At 42.2% G+C, this 12,170-nt stretch overlaps 1 protein-coding gene across 5 annotated transcripts in view; it reads right to left on the bottom strand.

Annotated features, from left to right (window-relative positions):
- The window catches only part of LOC147020366 (ephrin type-A receptor 5-like), a 285,255-nt gene that overhangs the window by 50,009 nt on the left and 223,076 nt on the right, over positions 1–12,170 (bottom strand). For all 5 annotated transcript variants that reach the window (XM_085895675.1, XM_085895672.1, XM_085895673.1 and 2 more), the window contains one exon: positions 9,407–9,616. In XM_085895675.1, the coding sequence (XP_085751801.1) occupies positions 9,407–9,616 (210 nt within the window). The remainder of the gene's footprint in view (positions 1–9,406; positions 9,617–12,170) is intronic.

The raw sequence follows: 12,170 nt of genomic DNA, 5'->3' as shown, positions 1-12,170 counted from the left end.
CAACGCGTCACGAGGACACGGGTAGGACCCTCCCGGTCTCGCGGACCTGGCCACTCCTCCAGATCACGCGCACAATTGGCCTATAGGCCTGTCTGCCCCCTTGTCTATGAGGGTGGCTTCTTTCCTTTGCTTTTGTGTAAATGTGTGTTGGCGCCGTCTGTAAAGTAGAACTGTATAAGTGTTGCCGTGTGTGCGCGTAGTCGGTAGTAAATCTGCATCGTTTTTGCTTTTGTTTTGGTTGCTATATGTGCATTTTGACTGTTTGACTGTATATATGTGCTTTCCGTGTGCCGGGAAATAAATGTGCTTTGTGTGAACTGTTTTCCCGTTTTGCTTCGTCTTTTCTTTATTGACCCTCCATCCTGCTTCACGTAAAGGGTTTGTAGTGGGTGCAAAACGCCCGGTAAATAATCTGAACCGTCGAGGTCAACGATAACACCGCTCGGTTATCCCGATAGTACGGAACGGGCCACCCAAGCGGCTCGTGTCCGGAGTCGACCTGCGGCGAGGTACGATCGCCCGGTTTACCATCCGCGTGGGTACTTAGGTAGGTCGAGTTTGGCGAACAACCCTAACCAACGCGGGTGGCCGATTGGCACGATTGTGGTGAGGTCGAAAGGCCCACCCATGACTGGCTCCGGGTGATAGTTCCCGGAGGGTCACGACTGAATTGTCCGTCCGGTGGGCGACGCGGTCGCGATTCGAGTGACGTGGCCGTCCGCACGCCGGCGGGCGCGAATTCGCAACAATATGTATATAATATAGTGCAGTATAGTACATAACTTTATTTGTTACTCCCCTTGCCGAAGGAGAGGGTATTGTGTTTAGGTTTGTTTGTCTGTCTATTTGTTTGTCCTCACAGAACATTCATGTTTTTCTTCGCAACCGCTTATCGGATAGAAACGAAATTTTCACCATCGGTGCGACTACTCATGTAGAATGTTTGTTTAGAAAACACTTGAAACACTTGAAATGTTTAGAACCCCCCCCCATCCACTTTCTCAACAATCCTCTGGAAGAAGTCTTTTCTTTCAAGCTTCTGGGTCTCACTATCTGCCATGACCTTTCCTGGGAAAGTCACATTTCTCACCTCGCCTCAAAAGCCAGTCGCCGACTGGGAATTCTCCGTCGTACAAAGTCCTTCCTCAGCCCTCTTGAGCTCCTGACCACTTACAAAGCTTTTGTCCATAGCCTGATGGAGTATTGCTCTCCCCTCTGGGCTGGTGCTCCTGCCTCCCACCTTTCTCAGCTTCACGCTGTCGAAACCAGGGCATTTAGGATCATCGGCATCTCCCGCAATGAAGCTGAGTCTTTGGGCCTCTCACTCAATGACCGCAGGTTGGTCGGTGGTCTTTCTGTCTTCTACCGACTCCTCTCCAGCCTTGCCCCCCCCCCCTTTGCTCTCTCTGCGATTTGTCCCCACCACATTTCCACAGGGCGCTCAAGGTTCGCCAACAACCCCCTTCTGGTAAAACTACCAAAATCACGAATCACTGTTCATCTTCACTCTTTCATTCCTCTTTTTTCCCCGCCTTTGGAATAAACTTCCTCACTCTATTCTTTCCCATTCTTCCCTCCAGGCTTTCAAAACAGCTGTTCACCACCACCTCTTATCATCCCCCATCCAAATCCTCGATCTTTTCTACCCCCGATAATCCACCCAAGCCCACTTCCTTCAATTCCCCTGCTTTCCTTCCTGAAAGTCCCTGTAATGTCCATCTTCTCTTCGCCATGTTCCCCGTCCCATCCCCATCCCTCTCCCTTCCACAGTTCACCTAATGTGTCTGTTCCCCACTGTTTTGTCCCTTCCACTCCCGCCCCTCTTGTCTCATGCCCCCTTGCTGTGAGTTGTGTGTTAGCTCTCATACGAGCCTCGACAATGTATACAAAAAAAAAAGAATGTTTTAATCGTAATTACGATGTCATAGGTCACGTGGCGTGACAGCCATGTTGGGAAAATGGAAAAACTTTCGACCTCTGTATCTCTGAAACCGCACCAAGGCAGAAATTGACACTCAGCACACGGCAAGTACTCCTCATGTGGAATAAGTGTGATTTTTTGTTGACGTCTTCGGTGCCTTCGTTATGACGTCATAATTGCATGATTATAATGCTACATCAGATCAGTATGAAAAATGTTGAGGGTCATCGAGGGATAAAATGGTCCACAATTTTTTTTGATATCTTTGGTCACGTGATTCAGCAATCTTTTATTTTTAACCTTCAAAAATCTCTGAAGTGGCCGAACAGATCGCGGCAAAACTTTACACATATGACCGCCTATCCATGAGGAACAAAATGTTCACACATATGATGTCAGAGGTCACATGGTTTGGTAGCCATATTAGATTTACCCGAAACCAACAAAAATCTTCTTCTCCGGATGGCTGGACAGATCGAGGGGATACTTCTCACAGATGTTTCCCAAACCGTGTGTCCAAGTTTGTTACGGAATAATTGACATGACAAATGGTTTGGCTGATATATTGGATTGAAGAAAAATCCTAAATCATGTTTTCTCTGGAACTGCTGAATCAATCGAAATGAAACTACATATTTATGATGTCGTAGTGATGGGAAATACATGTTTCAAATTTTAACTTGATCGGATGCATGGTCTGACAGTCAGAATGATTTAAATTTTTGATATGGGTTTTTTATTTTTATTTTTTGAATACGGCTCACTTGGCTATGCCTGGATGGGCTTGAGGGTAGAAGAGTATGTGCTTGAGGCAGCTGAAATGTGAATCCTATCTAGGTTCCTCCTGATGACTTCATCTTTGCTTTTTGCTTGTTTGGGTGCCTTCTGATAAATCCAATGCAGGACTGTACCTATTTTGTCTTCCATTTGATTTAAATTGAATTTATTTTAATCCCATTCTGAATTCAATTCAATAATAACAAACGGCAGGGTCAGGTGTCCGATCAAAGCGGGGTTGCATCAAAGTGGGACGTCTTGGTACCTGGTCATCACTGCCAGCAGCTATAAAGTGGCAGTTCTAATTATGTCTCTCATTAATTACGAAACACACCAGTACATAAACACCATGCAAAATACACCACAAAAAATAAGTCCTGGTGAGGGTCTGCAATCTCTGATTGCTCTTCTTCTTGCTTATATTAAGCTTTTAACTTTATTTTGTTTGTTCAGTATTATATTTTACGATTGGGATGTTATTGAATGTAAATGTATAAAATATGTTTTTTTAGACTTGTGAAAGGCATATTTAGTGCATAAGACTTTTGACTTGGGACAGAATAATTTACATTAATTTCAATGCGAAAATTTGTTTTCAACAATGTCACTTTTTCGGGACACATTAATGACGTTGTTGTGGAGCTTACTGTGTGTGTATAAATATATATATATATATATATATATTTATACATAATGATGAATTGTGTGTCGATTGTACCTGATGAAGCCGGCTGCGAAGCCACCGAAATGTTGCCCTGAGACTGGGTCTGCTCTCGCTTTTTTGCTCAAATTAGCGGAGTCGATCTCGTTTTTACTTTTGATTGGAAGCGCCTTCTTCTACCTTTAAAATGTATAATTCCAACCGTCCAAATTTATACAATGATAGATATATATATATATATATATATATATATATATATATATATATATATATATATATATATATATATATATATATATATATATATATATATATATATATATATATATATACTGTATAAACAGTGGCCTGCAAGAGTATTCTCCCCATTCCAATAATGCCATATTTAAATGAATTACGATTATGCAGAATTAATTTTGCAAATGAACTTTTTTTTTTCATAACTGAAGAGATCAAACTAAACAGTTATAGTTGAAGGAGGTTACATGTCAGAAATACATGAAAAAAAGTCATGTACAAATCAAAATTCACTGGTTGTAAAAGTATTCAGCCCCTGATGTAAGTACTTGGTGGAATCACCTTTTACAGCAATGACTGCTATGAGTCTTTTTGGGTCGGTCTCCACCAACTTTGCACAGTGAGATGGTGAAATCTTTGCCCATTCTTTGGTGAAAATTGCTCTCATTCTGTCAAGTTTGATGGGGATCGTCTATGGGCTGCAATTTTCAACTCTCGCCATAAATTTTCATTTGGGTTCAAGTCGGGACTTTGACTGGGCCACTCAAAAACATTTATTTTCTTCTTATTCAGCCACTCCAGTGTGGCTTTAGCTTTGTGTTTCCGATCATTGTCCTGCTTAAATGTGAATCCTCTACACAGCTTCAGATTCCTGACTGACTCAAGCAGGTTTTCATCAAGGATTCTCCTGTATTTTGCACCGTCCATTGTCCCTTCTACCCTTACAAGCTTGCCAGTCCCTGCTGATGAAAAGCAGCCCCATAACATGATCCTGCCACCACCATGCTTGACAGTAGGCATGGTGTTGACTGGGTAATGTGCAGTGTTAGGTTTGCACCAGACGTAATGCTTTGACTTTAGACCAAAAAGTTCAATTTTTGTCTTGTCTGACCACAAAACTTTTCTCCATGTGCCTGCAGTAACATTGAGATGGTTTTTTCTGCAAACTCCATTTGAGCTAATTTGTGACATGCTCCTCATATTGTAAACTCCATGTGTCTTTTTCAGTAATGGCTTTTTCTTGACACCTGTCCATACAGGCCAGCTTTGTGAAGGGAACGTGATATTGTTTATTGATGAACACTGACTCCCATCTCCGACATAGAGCCTTGCAGATATTTCAGTCATTGTTGGATTTGCAGTGACATCCCAAACCAGTTTCCTGCTTGCCCAGCTGCTGAGTTTGGATGGAGGACCTGATCTGGGTCGAGTCTGGGTAGTATGATATGTCTTCCACTTCTTAATTATGGATGTCACCATCTCAAAGGGATAATGAGTGACTGAAATCTTTTCATAACCCTCTCCTGATTGGTGTTCTCCACCAATTTATGTTTGACTTCTTTGGAAAGCTCCTTGATCTTCATGTTTGCCTTGTTGGTTGACCAAGTGAGATGCACCTTAAAACTCCATAGAATATTGGTGGAGCATATTCATTTTTTAGTTAAACCACTGATTTCATACAGGTGAAACCTATTGCATTTATTTTGTTGCCTTTCAGATAAATAATTTGCTCCTGAAGTGATTTTGGGTTAATTAGGCAAAGGGTTTGAATATTTATGCAACTGAGAATAATCAGATTTTCTCTGTTAATCTAAATTATTCACATTTTAACTGCATTTCCTCGCTTTATCACTTTGGAGTAGTTTGTGAAAACTCTATATATTAAGTTTCATTTGAAAGAATCATGAAATAAACTCAGATGGCATCAAAATGTGAAATCTTTGGTAGGGGTGATTGGGGGGGACGGGTACTTTTGCGGGCCACTCTTTGTACTGAATGTATGTAGATGCCTATATAGATATATTTATTATATATCCATCATGATTGCATACACATAATGGCATTTTGAGTGTCAAGAACGTCTGTGTGCAATGTTGAACATCACATCATTTAGTTTTGGGATATAGTTGAAAACACATTCCGTACTCCTGCTTCAGGTCATCTGTTGTGTGATATAGCAGGTCTCTGACACATACACATATGTTGGGAGTGGGGTGGGGGGGGGGGAGCGAATGATGACACAAGGTCGTGTTAAGTTAAAAAGATAAACAAATACAATAAAATTTGTATAATAAGGAGTCATTATTATCTTGCCAAAACGAAGTTTTTGCAAGATATGTTCGTCAGCTTGTATGTTTTTTTTTTTGTTTGTTTGTTTGTTTGTCTGTAATCACGTATTAAAAAAAATTCTGCATAGCACAGTTATCATTGGAAATTTTTTTAACTTCGCATATCAGAGGCCTATAGAGGTCCCTGTCAGTGCACAAAATTTTGAAGGTCAAGGTCAAAGGTCAAGGTCACTGTCGCAAATCAGGGGAGTCGACGAAACCCTTATTTTTTGAGTAATTTTGATCGGATCGTCTTCAAACTTCATGGGAATATAGTTCATGGTCTGGTGCTCAGCTGATTAATTTTTGGTGGTGATTGGCCTTGAGCTTCATGGTTAGCGCCGAAGGTCAAACATATTTGACCCCAAGGTCAAATTTTCAAGTTTTATGAACCGTATCGTGTAGTACCTCAAATTGAACACCTTGATGAGTGCCTTCTAGATATGTCAAGCTTGAGACAATCTGACGTCATTTGGTGACGTTATGAGGCAAAAGCATATTTTTCATGGTTACTTTGTAGAACGATTCTCATCGGAATCTCTCGTCGGCAGATATTCCTCAAGGAGTCGCTCCTGGTGGATAGCAGCTCTGTTCACCTCAGTGTGACCTTAAAGAAGTCACACGTGGTCACCTTTTGGTAAGATACGGGTCACCATGCCGGTGACATTGGTTTATTTTGTTTGTTTGTCTGTAATCACGTATAAAAAATTCTGCAGAGCACAGTTATCATTGGAAATTTTTGTAACTTCGCATATCAGAGGCCTATAGAGGTCCCTTTCAGCGCACAAAATTTTGAAGGTCAAGGTCAAAGGTCAAGGTCACTTTGTCACAAATCAGGGGAGTCGACGAAACCCTTATTTTTCAGTAATTTTGATCGGATCGTCTTCAAACTTCATGGAAATATAGTTCATGGTCTGTCGCTCAGCTGATTAATTTTTGATGGTGATTGGCCTTGACCTTCATGGTTAACGCCTAAGGTCAAACATATTTGACCCCAAGGTCAAATTTTCAAGTTTTAGGAACCATATCGTGTAGTACCTCAAATTGAACACCTCAATGAGTGCTTTCTAGATATGTCAAGCTTGAGACATTATGACATCATTTGGTGATGTTATGAGGCAAAAGCATATTTTTCATGGTTACTCTGTAGAACGATTCTCATCGGAATCTCTCGTCGGCAGATATTCCTCAAGGAGTCGCTCCTGGTGGATAGCAGCTCTGTTCACCTCAGTGTGACCTTAAAGAAGTCACACGTGGTCACCTTTTGGCAAGATACGGGTCACCCTGCAGGTGACATTGGTTTATTTATATTTTGATTGTGCAATGGGAAACTGGGAGACGAATTGAATGTTAAAATATATTGGGGAAAGGTAGTAAAAGAGGGACAACAGAGGAGAGAATGGAAGGTATTGGAGTGTGGTGGAGAGGGGAGAAAAGGTAAATGAAGAGGTCAGAATGGGAGCGATATGGGAAAATGAGTAAGAGTGAAATGCACATAAGTAGGACATGCAAAAGTGGAGGTCAAATTCCGCCATTTTTGTTTACATGATATTAGAATGCAACACAAGATGTAATCATCTGAACCGATGATTACTTGTTCTATTTCCTCAGTCAAAAGTTGATTATTTATCAACCAAATGTTATGCCGATTATATTATCAATGTGCTAGGGCATTCCAATTTCCCAGACCCTTATCCATGTTTATCCCTCACTAAACCATTTGGCCTCAAGGCATATAAAGAAATCACTTATTTGTCATCCATAGCTCAAGTCCAAACCAGGTGCTCATTTCTCCATATGTGACACACATTCGTAACGAACACCCTCATTCACCTCCTCCAGTGGAAACCACAGAGATTAAACTTCACAGTAACAGACATACAAATTGCAACTCGAATACAGTGTATGTAATAGAGTTGGTGATGGAAAGGTGGTGGATGAGAACTCAAATGACAAAAAGGTGATGAAAATCTTGGCAATTTTATCAAGACCCACAATGTTGCTACCCACGGGATGTTGCTACCCGCAGCCATGTGCTGCACATGAAAAGAAGGAGAAGATAAAGAATACAGGTGTGCTTTCAGTCAGACCAATATTATCTTAATTCTCGTGGTAAATATTTTTTTAAAGCTTCATCAATTCCAGTTTGATAAGGGATAAAAAAAAATACCTGATAAACATTCAGGCTTTCATTTTGGCAAGAAGCTGATTACTGATATGTAAATAAATGATTACACCCAGACCCCGACATTCACAGTTCAAATACTTGTGGGTCCCACGTATTCGTGGATGATAATTTGCGACATTCTCCTACATTCGCGGGAAATTGCCCCGTGTATTTGCGGAGATTTTTTTTTCACGAGCATAACACAGTTCTAAAACACATCTTCCACGAGCCATGCACAAAGCAGCTGGATGTACATGCAGCACAATACTGTACGTACACAAAAACAAAATCTTCCACGAGCTGTGACAAGACCTGCTTCTTGTACGTGCATTGTACTTGTAGCTTCGCGGGATAAGCATAGTTTCGTGGGACGTCTTACCATGTGCACTTTAAACATACAGTACTGTACGTAGTGTATTGCAACTTCACAGGATAAACATAGTTTTGATGGACATCACACCGTGCACTTTAAACATACGATACTGTTTTGTAGCTTCCTGCCATAAACATAGTTTCACAGGATGTCTCACCAGTGTAACACGTCACCCCGCGACGTCATCCCCCGTGAGTTACTTACAAAATGAAAACACTAACAGCATCTATTGTTGTATCCAGTAATTACCAGGCTGCCACATATGGACATTACACAATGGAAACATCCAGCGCATCTTAGTGTAAATCACCATCTTGAGACAAACAGCACCATCTGAGATGTTACATTAAAAAAAAAACTTTCCCCTTTGAACCAGGAACCACCACAAACCAATAACATTATCCCCCTTGTCCCCATTGTACCAATTCCCTGACTTTTTTGGTGTCACCATTTGCGACCATTTTCATGATCCAGGATCTGCCGCAAAACGATAATGTTATCCTCCTTGTCCCCATTGCACCAATTCCCCGACTTTTTTGGTGTCACCATTTGCGGCCTCTTTCATGAACCAGGAACCGCCACCAACCGATAACGTTATCCCCCCTTGTCTCCACTGTAACAATGACAAAACTCACAGATTCTTCCCTGACACTCGCTGATTTTACCTAGACACTCATGGATTTTATCCCGACACTTGCAGATTTTCTTCTATTTCCACAGCATTTTCATAAGATTTTCTCCGACTTTCGCAGATTTTTTGCGGGTCGGGAAATCACCGGAACCTATCCCCCCATTTCCCATTGAAACAATGCCCCCACATTCGCGGTTTCAACATTTGCGGGGTTTTCCTGGAACGTACTGTATCTCCCACAAATGTCGGGGTCCTGGTATACTTGAGACGATTATACAAAATTATATATATATATATATATATATATATATATATATATATATATATATATATATATATATATATATATATATATATATATATATATATATAACCACCTAGAAGGTGAACATGGCCAGGAGTACTCAAATTTTTTTGGTTTCAAACTATAAAACAGCATCAAAAATCATGAGTATACAAAAAAGTTAGGGAAAAGGAGTGTGCTTTAGAAAAGGGAAAATGAGTATGCTTAAGAAAATGCTTGCAACATACATGTGTGGTGTACACGGCTTGTGGGTCATCTTCGAGGCCTCGGGAAAGGCCGAAGTCAGAAACTTTGCATACGAGGTTGCCATTGACGAGCACATTACGTGCGGCAAGATCACGATGGATGTAGTTCATGTCGGCCAGGTACTTCATACCAACGGCAATTCCGCGCAGCATTCCCATGACCTGAGTTAAGGTGAACTGCCCATCATTCTTCTGCTCCACACAACACAAAGCAGGGAGAAGAACATTGGCTCTAGTATGGAGGACCTGTGTAAAAGTCATTATCAGCCAGCTCACTGTGTTATATATCAGCAAATACCACACGTCGCTTCGCTGATGGGAATAATGAGAGGGGGAGAGAGAGAAGAGTGGGGGAGAGAGGGAGGGGGGAGAGTGAGGAGGGAGGGAGAGTGAGGAGGGTGGGGGAATGTGAAGGCAGTATAAGGTGAGAGAAAGGGAAGGCAGATGTGTGGTGAAGCATTAATTATGATTCATACTGTCTCATCAAAATGATTCTGCTTAGAATGACAGTGAAATGGAAACAAAAATAATGTCTGAAATACATTTTCTACCAGTCATACTATAAATACTGCCCAGAGACAAACAGCACCCGGACATGTCCAGAGATGAAAACAGTCAGAAGACAAACACTGCCCAGACACATCCGGAATCAAGCTGTCCAGAGACAAATACTGCTCGAACAAGTCTGGAGATGAACTCCTGTCCAGACATGTCCAGAAATAAACATCATCCGAACATAACCACCATCCAGATACATCAAGGGAAGGCAGTGTGAGGGGAGGGTCTGTCGGATCATAACCACCATCCACTACGAGAGTGGAAGGGGGGGGAGAAAAAGAAGGGGAGAGAGAGGGGTGCAGGAGCGAGGAGGTAGGGAGACTGAGGAGGGGTGGGTTTGCGACGAAGCAATGGGAGGCGGGGAGGGTGGGGGAGCGATGAAGCTCGGGAAGTGGGGGAGAGAGGAGGGGTGGAGAGTGAGGAGAGGCAAAAAGCAGTAAACAATGTGTAAATCAAACAGATAACAAATAAAAACATTAAAATTAATTACTTTTTAATAAGTGTTGTCATGATTAGGGTTGGATGCAGTACATATTGCTTGTGGCAGGCTTATTTAGGTGAGGCAGGCTTATTCAGGTGTGGCAGGCTTATTCAGGTGTGGCAGGCTTATTCAGGTGTGGCAGGCTTATTCAGGTGTGGCAGGCTTATTCAGGTGTGGCAGGCTTATTCAGGTGTGGCAGGCTTATTCAGGTGTGGCAGGCTTATTCAGGTGTGGCAGGCTTATTCATGTGTAGCAGGCTTATTCAGGTGTGGCAGCCTTATTCAGGTGTGGCAGGCTTATTCAGGTGTGGCAGGCTTATTCAGGTGTGGCAGGCTTATTCAGGTGTGGCAGGCTTATTCAGGTGTGGCAGGCTTATTCAGGTGTGGCAGGTTGTCCAGTTGAGGTTGAAGGCTCTGAAGGTGAAATGGAGGCTGATTCACTTGGGATTTTTTTTGAAGAAATTCATAATGGAGACGAGTCGCTGACTTCATTTTCTGTTCATATACATCTTTATAATATTTCAGGACATACTCCATCTCTCTCCACACCTTGGAAATTCTCAAGCAGTTGGGATCATGCTCATCATGAATGACTCACTCAGAGTGAAGGAGCACAAATGACTCGCTCAGAATGATGGAGCACGAACCACTCGCTCAGCATGATGGAGCACAAACCACTGGTTCAGAATGAAGGAGCACAAACCACTCGCTCAGAATGATGGAGCTTGAACCACTCGCTCATGATGACGGAGCACGAACCATTCGCTCATGATGACGGAGCACGAACCATTCGCTCATGATGACGGAGCACAAACCATTCGCTTATGATGACGGAGCACAAACTACTCGCTCATGATGACGGAGCACTAACCACTCGCTCATGATGACGGAGCACAAACCATTCGCTCATGATGACGGAGCACGAACCACTCGCTCAAGAAGACTGAGCATGAACCACTCACTCTGAATGACGCAGAGTGGAAAAAGCGTCAATGATCCACTCAGAATGACGTAGGACTGTTGTTGTTGTTGAATTATATCCGCTCTGTAGTGAAAACTCGTTACGAGAACACACGCTCCCTTTTGCAACTGCTGACGGTACATCCCAATCGGGACAGGAACTGCACCGCCATCCACTGCAGGGTGCTTGGCAAGTGGCTTAAGCACTCAAGCAAGCACTCCAATGAAATGGTTGGCAAGCGAGAGCGATGTAGGAATGTCCAAACTATGTCCGAATTACACAAATGAACACTTTTTCTCGCATCAGAATTGCTGCCGAGTTCAAATCTGTAGTTTAAATATTGTAATTCTACTTGGTTTAAGAGATGCTCGGGGTTACAACATGGACGGAAATGAAATAAAGTCACGAATGTTGGCGTCTCGGGACGTTTATAAGCATTGCATTGTACCCAGCGATTTGTAGCTACATACATGGCAAATGACCCGGATTTTATTGGTTTCACCCGTGTTGTTTGTGAAAACCCACAGACCTGTTTTAGTGTGGTCAAAACCCGTATTGGATAGAAATTACGATCAATTTAAAAAACGCAATGTTTTGTCTACATTCAACTCGCAAGGATTGACACATAGACTGATAGACATGTCATCGACATGTCAAAATGCAAGGTATCACTGGTCATGACATCTCGTGTCTAGTCTATTGGCTGTGTAACAACATGAGCTTTCTCTCTCCTTCGACCACGTCGAC

The sequence above is a fragment of the Eptatretus burgeri genome, chromosome 9 (assembly GCF_056783735.1).
Source record: "Eptatretus burgeri isolate ZD-2024b chromosome 9, Ebu_testis_v1, whole genome shotgun sequence".
In the NCBI taxonomy this organism is placed as follows: Eukaryota; Metazoa; Chordata; class Myxini; order Myxiniformes; family Myxinidae; genus Eptatretus; species Eptatretus burgeri.
This window is presented reverse-complemented; position numbering and strand designations above follow the sequence as displayed.